At 34.2% G+C, this 25,487-nt stretch overlaps 5 protein-coding genes across 6 annotated transcripts; 2 read left to right on the forward strand and 3 right to left on the reverse strand.

The window, feature by feature from the left end:
* Positions 1-201: 201 nt before the first annotated feature.
* LOC108199719 (uncharacterized) lies at positions 202-6,305 on the forward strand. Its single transcript, XM_017367662.2, has 6 exons — positions 202-734; positions 2,800-2,965; positions 4,429-4,602; positions 4,695-4,778; positions 5,528-5,609; positions 5,712-6,305. The coding sequence occupies exons 1-6, from the start codon at positions 349-351 to the stop codon at positions 6,167-6,169; spliced, it is 1,350 nt and encodes a 449-aa protein (XP_017223151.2). The 5' UTR covers positions 202-348; the 3' UTR covers positions 6,170-6,305.
* Positions 6,306-7,167: 862 nt separating this feature from the next.
* Positions 7,168-9,271, forward strand: LOC108197142 (small ribosomal subunit protein uS19x). Its single transcript, XM_017364657.2, has 4 exons — positions 7,168-7,309; positions 7,429-7,577; positions 7,684-7,741; positions 8,824-9,271. The coding sequence occupies exons 1-4, from the start codon at positions 7,307-7,309 to the stop codon at positions 9,070-9,072; spliced, it is 459 nt and encodes a 152-aa protein (XP_017220146.1). The 5' UTR covers positions 7,168-7,306; the 3' UTR covers positions 9,073-9,271.
* A 2,536-nt stretch (positions 9,272-11,807) lies between these two features.
* On the reverse strand, positions 11,808-12,876 carry LOC108198439 (transcription factor bHLH92). The gene is made up of 2 exons (XM_017366194.2): positions 12,530-12,876; positions 11,808-12,324 (listed from the first exon to the last, which is right to left on the reverse strand). The coding sequence occupies exons 1-2, from the start codon at positions 12,842-12,844 to the stop codon at positions 11,932-11,934; spliced, it is 708 nt and encodes a 235-aa protein (XP_017221683.2). The 5' UTR covers positions 12,845-12,876; the 3' UTR covers positions 11,808-11,931.
* Positions 12,877-15,366: 2,490 nt separating this feature from the next.
* Positions 15,367-17,605, reverse strand: LOC108198646 (transcription factor bHLH92). Its single transcript, XM_017366419.2, has 3 exons — positions 17,215-17,605; positions 16,451-16,750; positions 15,367-15,744 (listed from the first exon to the last, which is right to left on the reverse strand). The coding sequence occupies exons 1-3, from the start codon at positions 17,533-17,535 to the stop codon at positions 15,625-15,627; spliced, it is 741 nt and encodes a 246-aa protein (XP_017221908.1). The 5' UTR covers positions 17,536-17,605; the 3' UTR covers positions 15,367-15,624.
* A 2,473-nt stretch (positions 17,606-20,078) lies between these two features.
* On the reverse strand, positions 20,079-25,181 carry LOC108197497 (phosphoribosylformylglycinamidine cyclo-ligase, chloroplastic). 2 transcript variants are annotated; one of them, XM_064083492.1, is made up of 9 exons: positions 25,052-25,181; positions 24,168-24,557; positions 22,353-22,449; positions 22,174-22,273; positions 22,034-22,093; positions 21,296-21,468; positions 21,046-21,148; positions 20,801-20,959; positions 20,079-20,559 (listed from the first exon to the last, which is right to left on the reverse strand). In XM_064083492.1, exons 2-9 carry the CDS (start codon positions 24,529-24,531, stop codon positions 20,389-20,391), a joined length of 1,227 nt encoding a protein of 408 aa, XP_063939562.1. In that variant the 5' UTR covers positions 24,532-24,557; positions 25,052-25,181; the 3' UTR covers positions 20,079-20,388. The 2 variants fall into 2 exon arrangements, with proteins under 2 accessions (XP_063939562.1, XP_017220625.1); XM_017365136.2 differs by lacking the exon at positions 22,174-22,273 and having other exon boundaries at positions 22,355-22,449.
* Between the last annotated feature and the right edge of the window lie 306 nt (positions 25,182-25,487).

The following is a 25,487-nucleotide window of genomic DNA, read 5'->3' on the forward strand; positions in this document are numbered from 1 at the left end:
GCCCACTATTTTCTACCAACAAATTATATCCCCACGCAAATAAAATAACAAAATATACTTATCCATCTACAGCTCATACATCCACGCGCCTACCTTCTCCGTTCGTTCCACGCGCAACGCTTTCCATTTCAAACTCTCCGCGCGTAATTCACACGTCCCCTCATCTCCTCTCCACACCTCTCTCGCATCCACGTGTTTCTCACCGTTTTTATCTATAATTAACTCAATCTCTCTCTCTCTACACTTTCCCTTCTCTCTTCCTCCTCTCTCTAGAAATCCCAATTATCTAACAACCATCTATACATACAACCATCTGTACGTATACATGTATGTATAGATCGCCTTAATATGGAGGATTTCTTCTTCGATTTTCTCGATTTCGTGAAAAAGCCTTCGATCATCGAAACATTCGTCGACATTTTGTTGTGCTCCGTGCCGATTTGGCTGGCCGTTGTTATCGGCCTTCTGATTGGCTGGTCGTGGCGGCCTAGATGGACCGGTTTGGTGTTCTTAGGGCTCCGGCCCAAGCTCCGGTTCGTTTGGACCTTTCCGCCCGGGTTTGGAGCTCGCCGGCTTTGGCTTGCGTGCACGGCTTTATCGGCTTTTTCGGTGGCGAGCCGGTTGTGGTCTAATTTTAGGCTGAGTAGGAGGAAGAGCTCGGCTGAGTCTAAGAATAGAGTTGATAGTGGCTTGGATTTAGGCGACTTGTCGGAGTCTGGTGGCGGTGAGATTCGGTGAGCTTTCGTGTTTTCGGTGTCGTTTTTCGAAGAATTGGTGTTTAATTTGTTTTTTTATGAAGTTGTATGTGCATATGTTTTTTTTTCTCATATGTTATTGCATTTTGTTGTTTTTTATATTAATTATGATAATTTAAGTTTAGAACTAGCTTGGGTTGATAATTGGGGGGAAGTTAGGTTAGTACAAATCGTGCGAAGTTAGGATTGGTGGATGAGGTAGTTACGTCTGAATATTTCGTGGTCGAGCTCCTTTTTACTTTACAGTGCAGGTTAATTGACTACTACTAATTTACTTAGTAGTCAGTTAAAGATATGTGTGTTTCTGTGTCTCTGTTTGCGATGCCTGTGTGTGCGTAATTGCTCAACTCAGATGCTTCAGCTGTTCATTAAATAGATTAAACGGAAAATGCATATAGAAGTACTCAATTGACAAATTACCGAATGCTTAGGCAGAAGACGGGAGATTGCAGAATAGAGATAACAAGCATTATATACCATAGAAATGCATTTCATGAATAGAAGATGAGGTTTTGCACCTCCTTATAGTTAAGTTAGAGCTTGGTATTGATGGCAGTAGGTCATGATACGTTTTGGTATATATGTATGATATGCTTGAAACTATCATAACATTTCTAATATTTAGAGAAATGAAGTTCTAGGTATATTACATTCATTCATGCCAGCTACCTTCATCTTGTCGAGCATTTCCTACATATATTTGAAGTTGCTATAGGAATTGAATTCCTAATTGTCATTTGTCAACTCCGTAAACTGTCTCTGTTTTTTATTCTGTCTGTAATAGGCTAATAGCATTGTAGGCTTGTCGTTTATAGAGTTGCAGGAAATGATTTCTGAAGAGTGCAATTTAAAAGACATTGCTAAATAGTAGATCCTGCTGGAAAGACTTATTTTTAGGTGCATTAGTTAATAAAGTTTGTTTGATGAATTACTACTCTAGTATTGGGGCGGAAGTGGTTGATTTGTTTTGCTCTAGTTTAATTCCATGTAATCCAAGGGTGTAATGTGTTCTGAGCTTGGGGAATAGGGAATTGATCCAGGCTGCTACATCATGTAATGTATGGTGACTTTTTAATGTTCACTTCTTGCTTCTGTTAAATGAGGCAAACTAATTTCACATATGTATATCATGTCAGATAGATGTCCTCTGATTTATGTTTGTCATTGATGTAAATTAATCAAACTGCAAATTACAGCTACGGCATACTTATTTAGTTTTGCTGCAAGTGATTTTTTTAAACATGAAGTTGGAGACTGGTTATATCTGATTATTTGCTGGTACCAATATGATTAGTCAGATAAGCTAGCCGTGAATGTATAATTGTGATGATTTGGCTCTACTGCTGGAACTTGGGTAACTGAACCGCTTTTGATTGCACAGAATAGTCAAATTACCGTTTTCGTAATTAGCATTCCATGACAGCAATGACACACATTTGATATGCAGGGAGTATAGACTAGACTATTTCAGGTTGTAGAAATAGCAACTAGATCAATGCAGGGATTCCAACTGGAATTTCTCGAGGATATGTTCTGAGGAACGGTAACTGTACTCTCAAGGAAAAGCGTCTTCCTTCCAATCTGAATGCAGCTGTGAAATGGAAGCATAGCATAGCTTAGTGCTTCTTTGGAAGATATATCTTGTTTCAATAATAAGATTCATACCTTTATAGGCATTAATAAAACAAGTAATGTTCTCTTTAATTTATAACTGGTCTAAATTTTAGAGTTTTTAGTTATGAAAACAAACTGGAATATTTGAATTGCTTAATCAAACTGCACAAACTGGATAAAAGAGGAGTGTGGATTTATTATAGAAGCATACAGATGCATCTGGCATTGTGCTGCTATATGCTTCTATTTAATTTTTTAGCATGCTCTATTTTTGAATGACCACTTCTCTGTAGTAAGAAGTATAATTTTATGCGACTTTTATTTAGCCTTCGGTTCAGATAATAATAACCCTAACCCTATATGAGACTATGCTTGAAGTTATATAGGATGAAAACAGAAGTTCCTTCTCTAATTGCTTTTGTATCTGAAGGCTGATCAATGGAAACTCAACTAAAGAACATGATCTTGTCACGAAGAATGATCTTGAACACCTGTTGCATCTTCTAGATGGAAAGGGATGGGATAGGCCGTGGCAATATCTCATGGATCGCTCTACCTCAAACATGGCATATCAAGCCTGGCACCACGAGCCTGAGGTACACTTGAACTTGACATTGTTATCTGCTTTCACTTGCAATGTTTTAAGTGTTGTATGTGGTGACTCTTTGTGTCAAATTAGGAAGTGTTGAAGACTTTTTGAGTTTGTCTCAGTAATAAAAGTTTTGATTAGTTTGTTACATTTTAAATTTTATGTACTTAAATAGGAAAATGAACATGGACTAGTTACTGAATTGGCATTTAATATGTTCTGGATGATAGAGCTGTGCTTTGTTATGAGTCTTATGACATATATGGTGAGAACCTTTTGGCGTTGGGATGAATATTTGAAATGTGAACTTGAAGTTGTTGTGAACGTACTTTCTTGAGGGAGCATCTTTTGCTTAGACATGCACAAAATCAGTGGACTCTGGCGCATTTTTTTTATTCACTCTCTTTTATATCATCATAGATTATTTGGTCTGTTATTTAAAATAATGCGATGATTTTGATAGGAATAACAGTTCATTACACATTTTTTTTTTAAAATTAGTAGACTCTTCTATATAATAGTAGAATCTTGTTTTGTTATGCTGACTGTGATAGGGTCTGGTCTCTTAAGGACTTAAGGTTTTATCTTCTATTTATACTCTTGTTGGATGGCTATACTTTCACACACTTTACTTTTCCACATCATTGTTCTTTGCGGTCAATTATTTTTCTTATGTGGTTATTGTACTCTTGGTAGTGATGACTTTGGGGGTTCAATCACGGTGAATTCCCAAGATTATTACTGTTTTATTACTTATAATTATTATCATGCATCAAGTGGGTAGTGTGTTATGGATGTAGTCCTTGATCATCAAGTTGCAGTTGTGAAATTTCATTAAATTTTGGTTTTCTTTTGATAATTGTATTGAGAATCAAGAGGACATCCTACATTGATGTTATAAAAGACCTTGCAGGAGTTGCAACTTGCAACATAGAGGATTTCTTTTTCACCTGTGCCACTTGGTAATGGTATCTGTATTTACTTGTTAGATAATTGTGCACACTGCCGTAGTATTACAAAGAAAGTAGTTAATGAAGACGTCCTTGCTAGGGGTCATTAGTAAGCTCAATTGGATAGGAGAGAGCGCAAACAAAAGCTTCAAGTATGTTTTGTTTATTTGGATACAGAACTCAATACTTATAATGACTGTAGTCTGATGCAAGAAGATGCTTAGTTGCTTACATACCATGGATATTGGACTGTAGTAATTTCGAGATATAGTAATATGTAAAATTAATCTAGATATTTACGCGTAATTCTATGCCCTATGATTCCTTTATCATATATAAAGATGTCAGAGCTGACTACCCCAAGTGTTGCCTAATTTTTTTACTATATGAGTAAACCTTGACTGCACTCTGCATGTATTAGTTCGTTTGAGATTTCGCTTGTGCATCAGATATTTGTGTTCTATTTTGTTGTTTTCCATTTGTGAAAATTATTAGCTGATAATGCTTTATAACATGTCAGACTGGTGTCATATACAAAAGCAGAACTGTCTTTGAGGATGCAACTCCGGAGCTGGTTAGAGATTTTTTCTGGGATGACGAGTTTCGGCCTAAATGGGATCCTATGTTAGGGTACTTTAAGATGTTAAATGAATGCCCTAATACAGGGACATCAATTGTCCACTGGATCAAAAAGGTTTCTTCTTAAGCTTGCATCTTTGTTGTAGAATATTGTCTTGATACCTGTTTGTTCCAACAGTGTGTAAATTGGTGTTTTCTCCTATGCAGTTTCCATTCTTTTGCAGTGATCGTGAATATATCATTGGTAGAAGAATATGGGAAGCTGGCAACACCTATTACTGCGTGACTAAGGTGCTCAGCTCTTATTCTTAAATTTCTCTTTTGCTTTTACCCCCGCTTCAGACATTCTGATCAGTTTTCATGTTAAAAACCAACTTGAAGCTTGCATACAGTTAAGACTAAACATGAAACCATCCATTACATTTTTGAGCAAACTCTTTTGTTGGTGTGGTCTCTTTAATCTTATATTCTCAGAGTTATGGCCAATGTTGTTATGAATTTGAGCTTTATAAACACCATTATATGATTTAACAACTTAATTATGAATGACCTTCTCCATATGTGGATCTATATCTTTCTTTAAGTTTGCGCAGTGGGTTTCTGTCATCACATCTATTTTTTCTCTCATAAAGTTGGGTTGCAATATTGTTGTGTTTGAATACCATACAGTTGCAAAACCATGCCTCTTTAGGAGGTCGGGATTGGGTTGCATGTAATATACAAGCATGTGGACAGTGTTTAGGTTTTAGTTAGTTAAATCCTAGTGTTTAGGTGGAGCAGTAGAATTTGTGGGGATAGGGTTTACTATTTTGTAGGGGCTTGTGTTCACGTACAGGGCCTATTTAACGACTTGAAGATGTATTTCAAATATATGCATTATGACTTGATAGAAGAGTTGTGTTTTACTTCTATATTACTTTTTTTTTTTTTTAAATCTTTTATAAAACGTTAAACAGCATTCGCCATTCCTTTTTATTTTTTAGAAACATGTGTGTGCACCAATATTCAATTGCCAAATAAAATTTGTGAATGTTGTGCAGGCAGTTCCTTATTCAGCTTTGCCGAAGCGGGACAAACCTCGACGTGTAGATAGGTACTTCTCAAGCTGGGTTATCAAGCCTGGTAAGTATTCTCTTACAAGTTGCAACTACTAGCAGAAATGGAGGATTTGTATAATTAATTATCTCATGAATGCTTATTGGTGCATCTATCTACCGAGTGCAGTACAATCTCGCAAGGGAGATGGACAGTTGACTGCTTGCGAGGTTACTCTTGTTCATCATGAAGATATGGGGATCCCCAAAGATGTAGCAAAGTTGGGTGTTCGTCATGGGATGTGGGGCACTGTCAAGAAGCTACATAGTGGCTTTAGAGCATATCAGGTGGCAAGGAAATCTGAGGCACCTCTGTCCAGAAGTGCACAACTCGCAAAAATTACTACAAAGATTTCAATTGACGGGAGCTCAGATTCTTCGGAGTCCGTATCAGGAGCAGAAGAGATAAATGGTATGATGGATGTTCAGAGGCAAGGGGATCGGAATGGAATAGACTGGAAATGGTTAGTTGTAGGCGGAGCTGTGGCTCTGGCTTTTGGACTTCGTACAGGAGTGATAGGAAAAGCAGTATTATTTGGGGCAGGGCAAAGAATGGCTAGAGGGCGAAGAGGCGCCCCTCGCAGATGAGAACACCCTGAGCTTAATGAATTTTTTTACGGCAATCTGTTTGTTCAATTATGATCAGCATACAGAACCTTAATTTTAGCAATAAATATGATTTTATATATTAATATAACTTGCTGATGGTCAGTTGGATGATGTATTTCTTCTCTTCTACAATTGCCACAGTTCACTTGTTCCATGTGAAAATATAATCACTTAGAGAGTTGAGAGTAGTGATACCCAGAAAAAGAGTAATATTAAAATATTCGCTCTGCGATACACAGGATTGCGTGTTTTTGGAACCGTCCCGTTTGGCTGGGTTAACTAAAATTGTTTCATTTAAATTGTCTTTCTCTTCGGTTCATTAGTTTTAAATTTATCCAATATGGTTTTAATTTAGTTATAGATAAAAAATAATTTTGATATATAGTATATATCAATTACTAAAAAATTAGATTAAAAATATTTAACTTTTTTGAAATTATATAATATTAGAATAAGACATAAAGATAATCATATCTATATATTAAAATATGTGTCAAAATCTCAAAACATATGTATCTCAAAATAGGGAAAATATATACTGATGTTTAACTTTTCGATCAATAATTTTTTTTATAAAATATAATGACATACTCCCTACGTCTCAATTTATAGGTCCATTTTGGAATAAACACATAATAAGAAAAAAGTTGGTTAGATAGAATCTTATCTCATGTATCATTGATTAGTGCATTGATAAGTGAGAATATAGTTGAGTTTCAAAAAAATCACAAGGGATTTAGTGCATTGAGAAATGAGAATAATGTTGAGTTTCAAAAAAATCATAATTAATATGTAGATAAATTTGTATTGAAAGGAGAGAGATACAAGTATTTTGGGATAATTTTTTTTTTTCAAATCGGATTTATAAATTGAGACGGAGGGAGTAACATTTTAACAAGAGGCTAGACAATAGGAGATAGGATCTAGCATAAACCGGGCCTAAATAACACAATACAGGCCCAACTTAAAAGGATAGCCCATAACTTCGATAACCCTAGGCCTTGACATTTATAAACACAGTGATATACATTAGCTCCTCTATCTATCATTCTCAAAACCCTAGCCGTTCAATCCCTCTGTACTCCTCAAGCAAGAGCAGCAGCACCAGCAGCAACCATGGTGAGTCATCTTTCTCATTCAATAAAAATCTGCATCCTTACATTCTCATGTATCTATCGATTCAATTGTGCCTCTTTTATGATTTAAATATGTATGTGTATGTATATGTGTGTGTATAGGCGGATGTGGAAGTAGACGTGACAGCAGCGGGAGCGCCGAAGAAGAGGACGTTCAAGAAGTTCAGTTTCAGAGGAGTCGATTTGGATGCTCTTCTTGATATGTCTACTGATGAGCTTGTTAAGCTCTTCGGTGCTCGTGCTCGCCGAAGGTACTCCCTCTCTCCATCTCTCGCTCGCTCTCGCTGCATTTTATATCAATTTCGGTTATTCAATTGTTGTTTTGAATTGTGGTTTGTGTTGGTGGAATGATAATAGGTTCCAGAGAGGTTTGAAGAGGAAGCCAATGGCTTTGATTAAGAAGCTCCGCAAGGCGGTATGCTTTTACGTCTTTTAGATTTTTTTATTTGTGAGATTATTTTTTGGGATGTAGTTTTGTCATTATTCTAGTATATGTGTTTATGGAATATGTGTATAGGGTGATTCTTTATATATTATGTTGCAAGCACAAAACTTTAAAAAATTATGTAGAATGTAGTCTGATGTTATTATCTGAATTTGAGAATGTAATTGTGTATTAGTAATGGTTTTTTGTGGGTGGAATAGGAGGATTGCTAGCTGAAGTGTTAAAATTTAAGGTTTGCAATGTTCTATCAAATGCATTTTTCCTAGTTTGCTTTTATAGTTTTGTTCGCGTGATACACCCAACTTCATATTAAAATGTGATACACCTGGTTGGAAGTTAATTCTTAACTCAACTATAACTGACACCATTAGATGTTAGATCTCTCTTATTGCTCATTTGGTCATGTAGTTTCTTCCTTTGGAATGAAAATTATCTTTTAAGGTCTTTGGATGATATATCTTCACTGGTTAGTGGGAAAAGTTGGTTGGTTGCACTATTTTGTAATTGCTAAGTTGCCTTTGAGAAAATTATCTAACAGAACTTTCAATCTGTAATGGATTAGGTGATGATGTGCTTTTTTTCTTTATGAGGTTGAGGCGTGCTACTCTTATCGTGTATTTTTTTTTCTTAGTTACATAAACATTGTTTTGTTAAGTTATTACTTGAATTTGACTTTTTGTCTAGTAATATTTCTTTTGGAGTGGAAGATTAGTGTTTGAAATTTTAATTTGTTCAGGTTTGATCTACTTGTCTGATATGATCAGATTAAGTAGGTTGATCTAATTGTTTGTCATAAAAGATGAAAACTCTTTTTTCTAGGAGTCATTGAAGCTCATCATGTTGTTTCATATCAGTTCCTTCAATACATCAATTTTGCCTTTTAATATCTTAAAAATTCTTATCAGCAGTTTTTTGATGATTTAATGAGATTTTGTTTTAATATTTCAATTACATTTTATGTTTCATAATAAGGTAGACAGGTAGTAGTACATGTTTTATATGTTGAATGCATCAAATAATGATTTAGTTATTGTTTGTTTTCTTGCCATCAGAAACGCGAGGCCCCAGCAGGTGAGAAGCCAGAGCTTGTGAAGACTCACCTCCGTAACATGATTATCGTACCTGAGATGATCGGAAGCGTTGTTGGAGTTTACAATGGCAAGACTTTCAACCAGATTGAGATAAAGCCTGAAATGATTGGACATTATTTGGCTGAGTTCTCCATCTCTTACAAGCCAGTTAAGCACGGAAGACCTGGTATTGGTGCCACCCACTCCTCTAGGTTCATTCCTCTGAAGTGAGATCTTTTGCTGCCTGCTTGTAGTGATAAGCACATTTTATTTCAAGGATGCTCTATGTTACTGAGTTTTGCTATTTACTTTCTTGAAATTATGTTGGATTTTCAGTTTGGATCTGACTGATTAAACTGTTTAATTTGAAGAGTTATCTGTGGTGATAGAACAGGAAATTGTTATATTGAAATTTGTTCTGTTTCCATGATAGGGAACTGGTCAGTTGATCAGTTTGTATCATTAGTTGTGGCTTAAGTGCTAATATGCAAAAACATAGTAATGTGTCACCTGGAAAATTGACCTAATATGGATACATAATTATTATGAAAAGTAAATTTGTACTCAACTAATGGAGACAACCTGCCTTGTGCTGTGTCTTTGTTAATGTTAGATGTTACTCCCTCTGTCCCATTTAATTCTATACGTCCCTCTGTCCCATTTAATTCTATACGTTTCTTTTTAACTGTTCGACACGCATTTCAATGCTCTTATAAAATATAGTTCCGTAACTTATTTTTGAGATTTTCTTTTTCTGTATAAAAATATAACATCTAAACTTTAATTCAGAAAAGAAAAATTTTAAAAATAAATTGCACAACTACACTTTGCAGGAGTATTAAAGTCCGTGCCGCGTCCCCGTCCCCCAATGTATACAACTCAGGGGGACGGAGGGAGTACTCTATTTCTTTTAACTTGACAATTTTTTTGGTGTTACAATGTTTAAATGATTTGGAGGTATGTTATCATATTACACAAAAGAGTATGTTACTTATCATATTACACAAAAGATAGTCGAGCCTCACTAATGAAACCTGTAATTTGATGGGCAGATGAATAAAACACCACAAAGCTTTCATTTGGCCTCTCGATTGATAATTCTACCCTCTTCATCAATCACATTTTGAGTCATTTGTAATTTGTAATATATACCGGTATTTGTAATAAATCAAGGCACATCTCTACTTTTTGTAAATTAATGGCACGTCACAGCTGACAGAAGGTGAATATTTGATAGGACCTCAGAAGTGAAATATGGAACACTCTTGTGTGCAAAGGAGTTGGGGCCAAAATCTACTTTATTTTCTAGTACTACTAGCATCTTCTAAATGTTTCTGCTGCTTTTTTGAAATAAAAATTAAAATTATTATGTCATAAATTTTTTTTTTTTCAAAAAATCGCGGGAATGCATTCTGAATGTTTTTCCCACCCCTATACATTCTGAGTGTGTCTGCTCTGCATAAGCCCTGTTAAACGGTGAGAATTCTGAACGTTTGCTGAATCCCTTTTAAATTATTTTTAAGTTATTTCCTAATGGTAAAAAATCTGAACGTCTCCTGAATCCCTTTTGAAAATCTTTTTAGTTATTCCTGAATACCTTCCGAAAATCTTTTTAGTTATTCCGCAAAACCAGTGTAATTGTGTAAACTTGCTCAACTGAGGGTCTGGATTCCTTTGTCCGGCGCCACTTTAATATCACAAGCTAGTTTCTTCCTGGCTTTGGTTGCATTCTCCATGGTGGATGTTCCCATTAGGAAAGAAATAGACAAAGATTACCAAATGGTGAAATCATCTTAGACCCTATGTATCCTGGGAAGCACGAGCGCGGGTCGGGGTACGGGTGCACAGTGCGAGAATACGAGAAATTTAAAAAATATGGATATTCGGAATATATATATTAAAAATATATATTATGCATGTACTTCAAGAATTAAAAGTATATTTAAACCAAATGATCGAATAACTAACTTCATTATCCATAACAATTTACATTGTTTGATACACAATTATTACATTATAAAGTAGTTAAGTGATAAAATGTTCTAACTAATTACATAACTAATTATTAACAACAATCCCTTGTTTTCCAAGAATGCTAATAATCGAGTGTACGGTGCGGTGGGTGAGCGAATAATTCTTGATTTCTAATGATAGAGAGCCTGAATTAGTGACAAGCTTGACAGAGAGCCTGGATCAATGACAAGCTAGGTAGCTGCCGCCGGTAAGTTGATTTCAGTTTTGAGTGTCAAACGTGTTAGTTCTTACTATTTTTTGTCACCCTGGCAACGTACAGGATCACTGCATTTTCATGTTGATGAGCTTCCCGAAAGAGTAGGAAAAGTCTCAAATATTTCTGTGTTAGAAGTCTCATTTCAAAAATTTTAGTTTCTTCGTGTTCAACTATTTGCAAGGCGTTTACCTAAGCTTTATTAAAATGCGTTTTCACACTCTTTACCAAATACCACAGAATTGACTGAGCACATAGTTACACATTAACATTCAGACACCTCGTAATAATACTATTATAGGTGAGGACACAAATAGTAGACCTGGTTAGTTATATGTTTACGTCACTCCAACCAGGTTTTAATAACCGTATTATACAGTTAAACAAGGTTAGAAGGTTCCGTCCTTGTAAGAAGCTTCTTTATTGTTGATGCGAAACCTCTGCTCTGTTTGGACCAGCTTTCTGTGGATTGCACTTTCTATTTCTGCTGCTCCAACCTATATTCAACTCAGCTTGTTATTTATCAAAATTATAGATATTACTTTCTTTTTTCTTTTTGTCATAAGTATACTTTTCTCAATGAAATCTCTTCTAATACTTCTATAATTATATATTCTATAGTCTATAATTATAATATATATATACTTATGTTCTAGAAAATGATAGCATATCTTAATATTACATGCTGCGGCTAATATTAACTTCTATTATTTCCATAGACCTAAAATGCTAAAGATATAGATACTGAAAAAAGGAAAAATGGAAAAGCTCAGGCTCAACTATTTGACCAAATATTTTAGAATAGTTTTGAACCTAGTTGTGGTTTTACTCTATCTATTTATTTTATGTAACCATATAACCATCTATAGAAATGTAATAAAAATCAACCAAATTTTAGCCTCATCAATAATTTTTTTATGTAAATGATTCTGGATTAATATGATTTTTACCTTGGTTTCAACTCCCAGCACCGCAGAAAATTGTTGAGGTAAGAACTGGGATTGGACGAGTCTGGTACTAGAATCAGTCTGTTTCAGACATTTTAGAACCTCCAGCATTGAATCAATACCAGATGAAGGATGTTCCACATTTATTCTTATCTTTGCTTCCTCCATTTCTGATCCCTGATCACTACTGCCTTCTCTTGCTCTCAACATCTTATTCATCTCACTGTTGTGCCTTTTCAACTCTTCTCTCCGCTTCTTCAATCCCTCAACCTCTCGTGCTGCTGTTACTGTTATTGAAAGTTTATCCGTCTGCCAACAATTGAAAAGAGCTCAAAAACTTACACTATAGTCTTATGTCTAGAGTTTTCATCACAAGCTTTAGTAGTAGACCGCGTTTCATCAATCAAGTGTACGATACTGATGTGGATTATGTGTATGATTAGTTGTTACGTGAATGGTTTAAATTAGTTCATGTCACTTTGCCATTCGGTTATAAAAGTACTGAAACACAAACCTTGGTTCGAGAGGGCAGCATAGAATGCAAGCGCATGTAATTGTGTCTCTGCTCCTCTCTTCTCATTCTCTCCTTCAAAACGTGTTGTCTAGACCGTGTTTCTTCCAAAACCTCGTTTCTTTGTGCACTACTAGTAGAAACAGTAGTACTGATCAAGAACTCTCTCATTCTTTTCTTTATGTTGGTATTGTTACTCTCAAAAGCTGGAGTGTTGTCGAGTTTATGTTGCGTATAACTAACAAAAGCGCTTGGTTGTGCCCAAAACATGACCTCTCGAAGCCAGGTGAAATCTGATTCATCCAATAAGTGCTCCATCAGGTTGATTCTGTAACATACACTCACCAGCTAAACTATCTTTATCCAGGTAAGTTTCAAATACTCTCTTGTCTGCAGAGCATTCTTGTCTGAAGGTATTTATATACAAGTACTTTGGTAGTGAAAATGACACATTGAAAATGTGGATCAAATAAGAGAAAGTCTAAAAATAGAGCAGGGTTTTTGAACTTTTGTGTGTGTACACGAGTCACGACGTTTCGATAACATAAAATATATCCTACTCGGCTACTCAACTGGTTAAAAACAATGGCTAGTTGTTCTATTTTCGCCTTCACATTCCAGTCCTTGGTCTTCACTATTTACACTGTAATCTAGTAATTATTTGAACTAGGCTTATATATCTTCTCCCTCTCATATTCTCAGGCGTCAGCACATGCATGCAGGTCGTATCTGCTCGCTCTTGTGTTTACACCACAACACAAGTTGCCACGTATCGGTTCGGTTGGTTGACGGGCAAATAGCTAGAATATAACCCGTTAGATAACTCCCCTAGTACGAGGTTTTTTGAGAGTTGTCTAAAAATAAACCCGTATGAGATATGATCAAAATGAATAATATTATACTATCAGGGAGTTAGGCTCGTTTAACTGACCCAATTTCATCATATGCTTCATTTCTCTATAATATTTTTTTTTAATTATGTTTTAGCTCATTTATATATGAGGAAATGCTCCTGAATTTAGGTTATATTGATTTCTAACCCCTGATTTACATTATTAATACCTACATAATTGTATTCAAACCACATTTACCCTTGGAATAAGGTCACTCTAAGGTCTGGCAATATTTTTATACATATATATTGATAAGTTCAGAAACTACAGATTTCAATGCAATAATATAACTTGAAAATATATTGTTATATAGTACAACTTGAGAATAATGATATCTCAGAGATATTCAACAAAAACACAATCAACACTCAATTCTTTAGACTTTTCTCGGTTAATTAGCGCAGGTGATATCACGAGACTATGTCAATATTTAAGGCATGTAGTTCTTGAAGTTCCTACTTTTCTCTTCTGGTTCTTTTTTGCCAATACTTAATTATGATTAAAGACCCACCTCCACAATATGATCATCTTCACCTCCGCAATATGATCGTCTTTGTCGTACCTCACATTATACAAAGATATTAATTATCAAGCTCATTACTTAAGTCGATAAAAAATATCAACTACATCGTTGATCTCCACAGTGTCTCAGTTTACTTACTAAATAGATTTAATAGTATCAAAAACATCACTGCCTCTTAGCCTCTTAGCTAACAGGTTAGGCAGTACAAATGGCAAAAAATGGTTTACGGCAAATGATGAGTGAGTTGTAATTTTTTTCTTGCACCTTTGTACCAAACAAAGACATGGACACATATTTGTATTTTTTTTCAAAACTAATATATATATATATATATATATAATATATATATATCTTAACTATGTATTTGGAAATAAATGAGAAGAATGCAACAAAATATTTCAAAAACTTGAATAAGAGATTCGTCCATACAACACCTTTTCTCTTATTTTAGTTTTCCATCAACAAACATTTTTTTTTGTTTCTTCTTCAGTAAAATCGAGTTTTATTCCACAAAACACGAATAACCCATTTGGATTGTTTCGTTTCGTTCTTTTTGAATTATTATTTGTGTGTTTGAGTGTCTTGATTTGTTGATGTGTCTCGATTTAGGCGTTGTGTTGGTTATATTGAAGATGAATTTTATGATATATTGGGAGATATGAAAATCTCGCATCAAGAAAACTTCCGGCAGTTATATAGCTAGTGTCCGACAGGTATATAGTTGGGTATATAGTTGGGGTGCGTTTCGACCGATTGTGAAAATCGCATCAGTTCACCTCACAAAAAATATATGTTCATAACACCGCATTATTCATGAAATTATTATGAGGATTGATTGTGAAGTTACAGTTATCACATATGTAGGATAGATTGCTCGGGAAATCATTATCTTCACGTAATTTTCTAAATATTTGTATTCAGTTAGTTAAGCAATCCACAAACAAAACGACTAATTATTTATTTATTTTTCAACCTTTATATAACAAACAGTAAGAGTAAAAGAACAAATACACATTAATAAATAATATTTTATCCTTTTTAGTTTTATTACGTGGTACCAATAGCAAACCAGGTAAATTCTTTTGAATTCTTGCATTCTTTTTTCGCTTTTCTAATCTTATTTATTACTATCATTGTAAATTAAATAAATTAAACTCTTTTCGCTACTAATGAAAAAAGTAAAAATCTTTTCATTTATAATATAAAATAATAATATTTCAGCTATAACAATAATGAATAATACTATTACTTTGATGGGTGAGTATTACTCTAATGAAAAAAGATCTTTTCATTAACCATACAAAAATAAACAATAATTATATATATAACAAATCAATTATTTTTAAAAAGCATATATAAGAAATGACACTATATACATGCATCCATGCGTTAAAATAAAATACTTTTACAAACATTTTAGAAAGTAAACAAAAGGCCGGATTTGAGATTTCCATAATTTATTCATCCATGCGGTTCTACTAAGCGATATTCAAAAAGACTGCATTTTCACACGTTTGGCAACTAGATTTGACTAGTACTTCCAAACTATGCATGTCAAATACACACTACTCGGATAATAAACACTATTGTTACACACGTGCTCTTGAAGTACACATGATTGAGCAGGTGTGGCTAGATTAGAAGCTTCGTTAATTACAGGCATAGACAGTTTAAGACTAAATTCAAGAATGAAACAAGAAGCTCCCATGCGTGTGAGAAGGTTCTACGCGGCTGTGGCGAAACTTCTTCTCTACTTGGAATAATGTTCTGTGTACTTCCTGTTCTACTTCCGCGGCTCCAACCTACATATAACAAATCCCAGCTTGTGCTTAATTTTTGAATTTGTTTGTTTATTGTCTTTATTTAGTTATAAAGACAATATTATTTGCAGAGTGCGAGTAAAATTTATTTTCCGCATTTTTATTGTATTCAACTGTATATTCTCAATAATAAAAAGTATAAAGAGTATTGTTTGCAGAGTGGCGAGTAAAATTTATTTGTATTTTTAAAACAAAAGTATATATTTTAACTTTGTTTGACTGTACTTATTTTCTTAAAAGTACGATGCTAGTTTTGGGAAAGAGAATATTTATATATTTTTTAAAACATAAGTATTTAAAAGCTATTTACAATTGATGAAATTTCAGTATTAATTGCAATTTTTTTTCAGAAATAAGTATTTATTTTTCAAAAATAAGATATCGAATTTTTGAAGTTGAAGTAGATTATAAAGCAGTCTTCAAGTTTTACACCGAATTTTTAAGAAACCTCCAAATTTTTCGGTTTGAAAATTAATGATTAGTTTTATATTTTACGTTCTAAAAGAATAGTGCTTGCTAACTTTATTTAAAAAATGATCAGATTTTGAGAAATTAAAGGGAGCCATTTTTTCAAAAGACACGGAAACAAATCTGATTATTTATTTATGAATTTTCAAAAATGATCAATTTTTTGAATTCCCTTTTAAAATACTTCACCCACTCTGTAATCTACTCCAAAATTTCTTACCTTAGTTTCGATTCCTAGAACGGCAGAAAATTGTTGAGGCAAGAACTTGGATTGTATGAGTCTGACATTTGAGTTGGTATGCTTCAAACACTTCAAAACCTCCAGCATTGAATCTACTCCAGATGAAGGACGTGCAACATCTATTCTTATTTTAGCTTGCTCCATTTCTGATTCCTCCTCACCTCTACTTCCCTCTATTGCTCCCAGCATCTCTTTCTGCTGTCTCCTCAGCTCTTCTCTACATTTCTTCAACTCTTGAACCTCTTGAGCCGCTGTTAATATTATGGAATGTTTATCCCTCTGCCAACATTTATAAGACCACAACACTATTTTCATATCACTTGTACCATAGACAACACTAATGGGGTCTGGAATTTTATGCAGGTTCCATCATTATTAATGAGATTACAGCAAATAAAAATCCGTCACCTAACTAAAAATTGATTGTTATTGTGTGCTCATGAACACACACTAGAAATAATCGTATACTCTATCTGTCTGTCACACAGTAGGTTCTTTACGTTGCTTTTTGGCACGTAATTTGAGGCTATTATAAAATATAGTTTCATAATATTTTCTTAAACTTTTTTTTCCCGAATAAAAGTTTGACGTTCAAACTTTTATTTTAAAAAATTAATTTAGAAAATGTTATGGAACTATATACTTTATAGGAGTCTCAAATACGTGCAAAAAGTGAATGCAAACAACCTGCTGGACGGAGATGGTATATAAGTTGCTTAATATTATGAAAGGGAAGAACAAACCTTGGTTCCAGAGGGCAACAAAGCATGCAAGCGCATGTAATTGTTCTTCTGCTTCTCCCTCCTCATCCTCTCACTCAGCATGTGTCGTCGACACCGTTCCTTCTCCGAATAATCACACATTTCCCGATCACTAGTACTCATACTCCTCATCAAGAACTCCCTCATTCTTTTCTTCACATTAACACCACCACTCCCAACCGCTGGAGCTTCATTCACTGATTGCTGTGTATAAGAAACAAAAGCACTTGGCTGGGCCAGAACCTCCTCTTGGGGCCATGAGAAATCAGCTGGTTGAGAATGATAAGCAAAGAAGTGCTCCATCTCTTACTAATCCAGCTCACTAGCTAGCAACTTAAAAGTTAAAATCTTAAAATAACGGTCTTGTTTGGATGAAGGGAGATAGGGCGTGTTTGTTTATATATCAAGTGAAAAGATGCATGTTGAACATGTGGGTCAACAGAAAAAAGTCGAAGCAGAGTTATTTTCGTTGAGTGGTCAAAGTGTTCGCGTTTGTTTGTGGTGCAAACATTCTTCTTCGAGATAGTGAGTATCCGTACAAAACTATTTAAAATTCCCACTTGTTTTCAAAATCCTTGTTAAGAATAAAAGAAATATATGTCCACATGTAAAATTCTCATTCCTTCCGCGTTTTGGCTCCCGGTCTTTAATATATTATCTCAAGATTTTGTAGTTCTTGAACGGGCAGTTAGCTTAAACGCTCAAAAGTTTAAATTAGTTATTATGACAAGCGATCTGAATTATATATTTTATTTTTTTATGAAATTATGTTATATATAACTAGTTGAGAACCCGCGCGTTGCGGCGGCCTATAAAAATTATATTAATGATTTAATTTTAATATTTGTAGAATAAATTAATTTTGTGGCTATTTATAAAAAATATATTGATGATTCAAAATTAATATTTGTAGGATAAAATAAATTTTGTATTATAAAAATCTTGATGTGATACCAATACTAATATATAAAATTGTAAAATTGGACTATAATTCATGGTGAAAAAATAAAAAAAATTATACATGTAATTAACAATTTAAAGCCTGACGAATTTTAATTTTAGTTTAGTTTTTTTTGAAAAATAATCATGCTCTTGCATTGTCACCTTCCGCCAATTTTTTTGGATTGATTGTGCACAAAAACATCTGACTTAAATCCGTGAGGTTGTAGTATTGAGAGAGAGGAGTTTGTGTTTAGATGATCCAAAACCTTACGATTATAGGGGTATTTATAGGTGCAGAGAGACTTGTGTGCTACTCTTTCCCATAATTAAATAATCAGATTAAAACTTTCAAGCTAGTATATTCCGTAAATAATCAGAAACAATATCAGATTCTGAAACTTACTTCTAATGTACCAGAAACTAAAAAAGGTAGTTCTAATTTTTGATATTTTTCATCCAAAAATTAAAAAATAGAACAGAGAGATGTGAAAGGCGCCACCTACACGCCCCTCGCTTCACCACCATATTTTCCTGTATACAAAATAAATCATATAAAAATTAACAACGAACATGTCCGATGAACAAAACAAATATTATAAAACAATAACCAACAAACATACATCACTAATAGTTAATTTATTGATATCATCCATCAATATCATGTCAAGACTATATTCTTTTCCCCTGTTTCAATTTGTCGACTCCCACATAGCGATCTATAACTACATTTGCTTGCAACAACCTTTATATTTTTAATACTATATAAACAGCCTTCACTTATCGTTGCAGAAGAACGGCATCACCGAGTTAGAAATCAAGCAATAGAACTATCACCGAAGAGAGGTAGAGTTGTGGTATTGAGAGAGAGGAGGTTGTGTTTAAATGATCCAAAACTCTACAATCCATAGGGTATTTATAGGTGAAGATAGACTTGTGTTCTACTCTTTCCCATAATTAAATAATTTGGAAAAAAATCAGATTAAACTTTCAAGCTGCTATATTCCATAAATAATCTGAAACAAAATCAGATTCTGAAACTTGCTTCTAATATACCCGAAACTAAAAAAGGTAGTTTGTAATACTCTTTCCCATAATTAAATAATCTGAAACAAAATCGGATTAAAACTTTCAAACTATCATATTCCATAAATAATCTGAAACAAAATCGGATTCTGAAACTTACTTCTAATATACCCGAAACTAAAAAAGGTAGTTCTAATTTTTGATATTTTTCATCCAAAAATTCCAGAAAATTAGAAAAATAGAACATAGCGATGTGAGAGGCGCCACCTACACGCCCCTCGCTTCTCCTTTATATAAGTATATTGATTGTTTAATTATTATTATTATGTTTTAGAAACAGCTACATAGCTAGCAAACTTGCAATTAAGAAAGTTTTTCCGAATAGCTTTTTTTAAAATTAATATTTTCAATTCAGATCGATGTTCCAATCTGCTAAATATTACTCCCTCCCGTCCCTCTCAAGGCGCATATAAAACATAGCTTCATTATTTTTTTGAAAATTTTCTTTTTTGTATAAAAGTTTAGATAGTAAATTGTTATTCAGAAAAAAAAAATTAAAATAATTTATCTAATTATATTTTAATAAGAACATTAGAATGCGTGCCTAGCCCCATCTTCGAAAAAATTGAGGGGCACCGAGGGAGTAACTGTTAACCGGTCTAATTTGAAAAAAAAAAAGAAAAAAGACGAGTGTTAAGCAAGGATTACAATCAGAAATCTGGAACTCTAATAAGCCTAGAGAAAATACTTGCTTTTCTCATGAGAGAACTCTCTCAACATCAGTCCATTTATAACAAAAGTTCCACAAACCTTTTATGATATTCATCAAAGTGCTTGAAGCAAATACCCAATTAGGGATGCCTTCAGCTTTAAACACGAAACTACCGGAATGAATAATCCATAAAACTGCATATAGTACTCCCTGACAAGTAACAAACTCAGTTAAAGAATGAAAGTTCCGGCAATACAAGTAACACATTTTGACGTTTCTGTTATACACCATCCCTAAGTATATCTTTCTTCTTTCATTATGCCTGTATCGTAAGTTGCAGATACAACATTAGTCAATACATTCATTTCATGATCACCCCTAGAACTGCATCTCACAACGTAGCTAGTACTTTGACAGTTGTAGCTGCAAAAATCTAACCAGGGAGATGAAAACACTTGGTTACAAAAATCAGAGGCATACTACTGATAGCTCACTCCATCACCCTTTACAACTTCACCAATCCGATATGCTACATTTGTTGCTTGTGCATCTTCCAGTAGTCTAAGAGCTGCCTCCTTGCTAACGACAAGGACCATTCCAATTCCCATATTAAATGTACGCCTCATTTCAGCATCTTCCACACTTCCGGCCTTACAGTTGATAAAAAACAGAGATAAAATGGTAAGAAAAAATTTATGAAGTAACGTGAGCAAGACATTATTGGTGGGAACTTTAAAGTGAGCTTGACAAAACTGAAACTACAATGTTTGCCAAAATTTTAATTGCTTCACTCAGGCTTTTATTTGCAAATGACGTTCCGTATAGTCGATGGAAATGACGATGCACTTTAGCAACAAAATTATAGATAAAGATGCATATAAAATGTCTCACCTTTTGTATCCATTTGAATATAGGAGGAACTACCCAAGAATCCTTAAAAATAACAGCTCCAAGACCTTCTGGAAACACCCGGGGAATATTATCCGTAAAACCACCACCTGTGATGTGGGCGATACCTTTGACACCGCCCTTGCTAATTATATCAAGGACCTGCTTTTGCCAAATTTGATTATAATCTAAAACCACCTGTAAATAATAATATTTACAAACATATGCAAAACATATATGTACTCTACCTGCTTCACGTATATAACAGTAGGAGCCATCAAGGCTTCAGCTAGTGTAGCCGATTCACCAGGAAGATTGTCTTTCAACGAGAGCCCACTTCTAGTAAGGACCCTGCAGATATGCACCACAAACATTAGGCAAAGTGGAAAGAATAGAGTAAAAGCAATCAACAATCAATATATTTTCAGATACATAGATATTCTAAAATAATCGAACACAATGCAAAAATTTGACATGTATTACAAAGGAGTTTAAGACCTTCTGACAAGAGAGAAACCGTTCGAGTGAATTCCACTAGAAGGTAGGCCAATTAACACATCTCCATCCACAATGTTTTTTCCATTAATAACTGAATCCTTTTTTACGCTGCCAACCGCAAAACCACTAAGGTCATACTCACCATCGGCATAGAAATCTGGCATTTCTGCAGTCTAGAGGGCAAAAAACTTCAACTAGAAATTTCACATTTGCAGGCTTAACATAACACTCGCATGCACACACAACCGAATGAAATTCTATATAGGATATGTGCCATTTCACTGATATCATCAAGTAACAGTGTTTTTGTGATTAGAGAGGCTTAGTCAAGTAAAGAACACAGAATAAAGCACCAAGCAGGAAGATGCAATTGTCTAGAACTTGTAAATATATCTAAAGGGTCAAATAATCTCCCTCTATCCACTTAATACTTAATATGTTCTTAGTGTGCCCACCACAAATTCATAATCATATAACCGTGCCAGCAACATACATTATATACTGACATTATTAAAACCTTGAAAATACAGAAATTAATGTTACGTAAATAAAGTATTATGTACAGGTTCTAATACATTACAAATCCCCCCTTCGCAAAATGAACAAATGTATAATGAAATGGCATAGCAGGATTTGTTTTAACTAGATATACTGTCAACACATTGAATCATGTACAGCGGAAGCAGCCGACTTGCTCATTTAAATAATTTATAAGTATTAGAGAGCAACCACAAATACCTCTCCTCCTAAAAGAACACACTCGGATTGCTGACAGCCTTCAACAATGCCTTTTATAACCTTAATAACCAAGAAAAAAACATTAATAAGATAAATTATGTATTCAAAGACAGACACGAAACTGCAAACACATTGCTTACCTTCTCAGCAAGATCAACATCAAGACGACTAGTTGCATAGTAATCAAGGAAAAATAATGGCTTTGCACCAGAAGTAACAATATCATTGACACTCATAGCAACCCAAATGAAAGTGCATTAGTACACTTTAAGGGAGTTAAGCTTTTGCAGTAAAAGATGCAGAATCAGTATTGCTATTTACCAGATCGATGCCTATAGTGTCATGAATTCCAGTTTCAAATGCTAACTTAAGTTTGGTTCCTACACCATCTGTGCCAGCCACAAGATAGGAATCCCCTGCTCCAAAAAGGGGTGATTTATCAAAATCAGAACTCCAATACTCAAAACCATTGCTTGCACAAACAAAAACACACATATATATAGCCACAAGGCAAGCATCAAAAGATTATCTCCCTGCTTATCTTAAACTTAAATCACAACAAAACCTCTAAAAACTGACACAAGGTAAACTAATCACCTCTAAAACAATATTTTCCTTTGGCCCAGACATGGGAAATCTCAACAAAACAGGGATTCTAAGAAAATTATAATATTTTTAAATAAACTTGTGTAATTGTCCTGTCAAGTTTGTATATTGTACTTCTCAAAAATTACATGTGCGCGCAAATTTATATACCTAATAAACCGTAAATAAAAATATGTAATTTTATTACAGAAAATGTAATTATACATGTATATAATCAATATTTTACATTCATTATCATATCATTGTTGACACAGCTTTTTTCCAAAGTAAATTGGTGCAGAATTAAGATGAGCCAGACTTAAAAAATTGAATAAAAATCGTCCTCAGTGGGCTTGGATACACATTCAGTCTATCTCCCAAATATTCGTGAATAACTTTTAACCAAGTCTAGTAGTCACCCTGTTTCTCTTTTCTCTATTTTATTTTTTGCACATGCCTAGAATCAACATCTTCACTCGTCAAACCAGTGCACTTACAGGTGCACGTTATACTTGAAATTTATTTTTTAAATATGATACATCATAATATCAAAGTTGTATTTGTTAAGTTAAGAACACTCTTAAAATTCATATATGATCAATTTACAGTTTATCTAATACATCACAAAAAACCTTGAACATTTATAGTGCCGATTCTATATATATACAGCTAAATCAGCTAACACTGGGATTAACGGATACTTCGTGGACCAATTATAACCTCAATAAGTGCGAGATAGTAAAATTGTTATGCCATGTCAAAAGGAAACTGTAGATTTATGTGTCTAAGCCTATGTTACCCGGACTCTTCATTTTGCCTCGAGTACCCGTGTCGGACACTCGACACTCGGACATGGGTATGGACACTCCGACACTTACTTTAGGCCAAAAACATGTGAAATTTTCAAGATATTGCCGAGTCCGACACTCGGACATGTATCCAGTTTGGACACTTTCAGCCGAGTCCGGGTAACATAGGTCTAAGCTGAGAACATGCGCAATAAACTGATTACCTACTTGCCTCACATTACTTAGAAATATATTCTCTACAGTGATAGATTTTTCCTGTTATAGTTGTCAAGCACATAAAGGTATAAGTTATAACCTACATAATATGATCAACTTAAGCCAACAAGTATGAGTAAGCAATCTTGTAAGTGAGAAACCCAACTCAATCATACAAAAAACGATTCAAATTTGTAATATATACAAGCAGGTGTAAGCCTGAACTTCTCCCAACATTTCTATTTATCATCACATGAGTCGCACATTTATAGACTTGAAGTTCTAAGCCTATAACATAGATAATACTTGTCGAATAATACTAATGATAGTTCACACATTATACACACAGCTGCATAATATTACCATTTGCAAGTTAAAAATCATAAAAGCACAAGTTGATTTCAATATGACACTAAAAAATGAGGTTGGTTCTGATGTGAACGATATTTTTTAATACCAAATACTTCCAAAAAGATTGAAAACATTATCAAAGTTAGGTACAAAGCCAAGTTTCCATGTAGAAAAAAAGAGGGAAAAGGAAATACCAAAAGGATAAAGTCCACCGAATCCTCCTATCCCGGGGGTCATTTTAGCGATTCTTTTTACAAGCTCTGATCCAGCATCAATGTCAACACCGGCACTTTTGTAAGTAAGCCCCACCTCATTTTTGTTGCTCTCGTCCACATATGTATTAGAGATTGAGTACAAAATTCTAGTGCTAGCCTTTCTAGATCTTCTACACAACGATTCTTTGGGAGCGAATGAATATGCAGAAAGCCTATTTGAGAAGTAACGGAGAACAGGGACATGCAACTTCGCCACAGATATTTCCAAGTTTGGACTACAAAGGCTAAGCGATGTCGAATTGCATCTTGCAAGGTCAATACTTGCTCCAAAATTCGTGTTCATTGATCCAGGACAAGAGTAAGGTAGGACTGTACAAATATTATACAAGAAATCAAACAAGATTTAAAAGCATTTTTGAAAGATATTTGCATACTGAACTTCCACCCACATGCTAACTTATTGAATGAAATTTTAAAACTATTTAAACCAATATTGCATAAATACAACCCTATCATATTAGCTGATATACATATAAGAGTGAAATTCCACAAACTGTTTAGTTAGAAAGCTCAGTTGCATAAAGTGAAGTCTGTTTTTGAGTCATCCGATTACGAAACAGAGCAATTAACACAATCAAATTTAATAAGATCGTAGCAATATTGTTAACATCTGTTAGTTGAAATACGCCAATAATCATAAAAATCGTAGATACATACTATTAGAGCTACACTAAGTATAGTATCAGTTATTATGCTATAAAATGCAATCGTAGGGGCAATAAATTAACACAGAAGGTAGCAATTTTGTGCAACAGAAAATGCAGGAGAGAGAGAGAGAGAGAGAGAGAGAGAGAGAGAGTTACCGGAGATTGGTGGTTGAAGCAGAAGCAAGGTGAAAAATGAGAACGGTCGTGAGGAGGGTTTAAGCTAGGGTTTTGCAGCTCAGCTCTTCCCTCTTTTTTATTTTTTGTTTTTATTTCGAAGGCGGAAAGAATAGGCTTGGAGCTTTTGAATTGGGACGGTATCTATACTATAATATAATAAGGCAACATAGGTTTAATTTGTAGTCGTACAAAATTTTGGTTCGGTCACTTTTTTATAACTACAAGTGGGTGACATGTAGACTTCTCTTACTCTTACAATATTAAAGAGTTTTATACCGTTCAAATTACTAACACTTGTGATGTTATACAAGATAAAAAAAACTCCACCATTATTCTTTTAAATATAATGTATATATTATTTATATACTATATTATAATAAACCGATATTGGTAATAATATAATAAGGCAACATAG

Source organism: Daucus carota, chromosome 8 (genome assembly GCF_001625215.2).
Source record: "Daucus carota subsp. sativus chromosome 8, DH1 v3.0, whole genome shotgun sequence".
NCBI classification, from domain to species: domain Eukaryota; kingdom Viridiplantae; phylum Streptophyta; class Magnoliopsida; order Apiales; family Apiaceae; genus Daucus; species Daucus carota.

Bases quoted from the DNA above. Each gene is read 5' to 3' on its own strand.
- LOC108197142 (XM_017364657.2), top strand. The intron at 7,578-7,683 runs GTACTCCCTCTC...GAATGATAATAG, and splicing joins GGTGCTCGTGCTCGCCGAAG to GTTCCAGAGAGGTTTGAAGA. The intron at 7,742-8,823 runs GTATGCTTTTAC...TCTTGCCATCAG, and splicing joins TTAAGAAGCTCCGCAAGGCG to AAACGCGAGGCCCCAGCAGG.
- LOC108197497 (XM_064083492.1), bottom strand. From the start codon at position 24,531: ATGAACACGAATTTTGGAGCAAGTATTGACCTTGCAAGATGCAATTCG. The intron at 21,469-22,033 runs GTATTTGTGGTT...TTTGCCCTCTAG, and splicing joins GTGTTCTTTTAGGAGGAGAG to ACTGCAGAAATGCCAGATTT. The intron at 20,960-21,045 runs GTAGAGTACATA...TGGCAAAAGCAG, and splicing joins CTGTTATATACGTGAAGCAG to GTCCTTGATATAATTAGCAA.
- LOC108198646 (XM_017366419.2), bottom strand. From the start codon at position 17,535: ATGGAGCACTTCTTTGCTTATCATTCTCAACCAGCTGATTTCTCATGG. The intron at 16,751-17,214 runs GTTTGTTCTTCC...AAATGTTGGCAG, and splicing joins TGTTGCCCTCTGGAACCAAG to AGGGATAAACATTCCATAAT. The intron at 15,745-16,450 runs GTAAGAAATTTT...TGTTATATGTAG, and splicing joins TTCTAGGAATCGAAACTAAG to GTTGGAGCCGCGGAAGTAGA.
- LOC108199719 (XM_017367662.2), top strand. From the start codon at position 349: ATGGAGGATTTCTTCTTCGATTTTCTCGATTTCGTGAAAAAGCCTTCG. The intron at 4,603-4,694 runs GTTTCTTCTTAA...TCTCCTATGCAG, and splicing joins TTGTCCACTGGATCAAAAAG to TTTCCATTCTTTTGCAGTGA. The intron at 4,779-5,527 runs GTGCTCAGCTCT...AATGTTGTGCAG, and splicing joins CCTATTACTGCGTGACTAAG to GCAGTTCCTTATTCAGCTTT.
- LOC108198439 (XM_017366194.2), bottom strand. From the start codon at position 12,844: ATGGAGCACTTATTGGATGAATCAGATTTCACCTGGCTTCGAGAGGTC. The intron at 12,325-12,529 runs GTTTGTGTTTCA...AATTGTTGGCAG, and splicing joins TGCTGCCCTCTCGAACCAAG to ACGGATAAACTTTCAATAAC.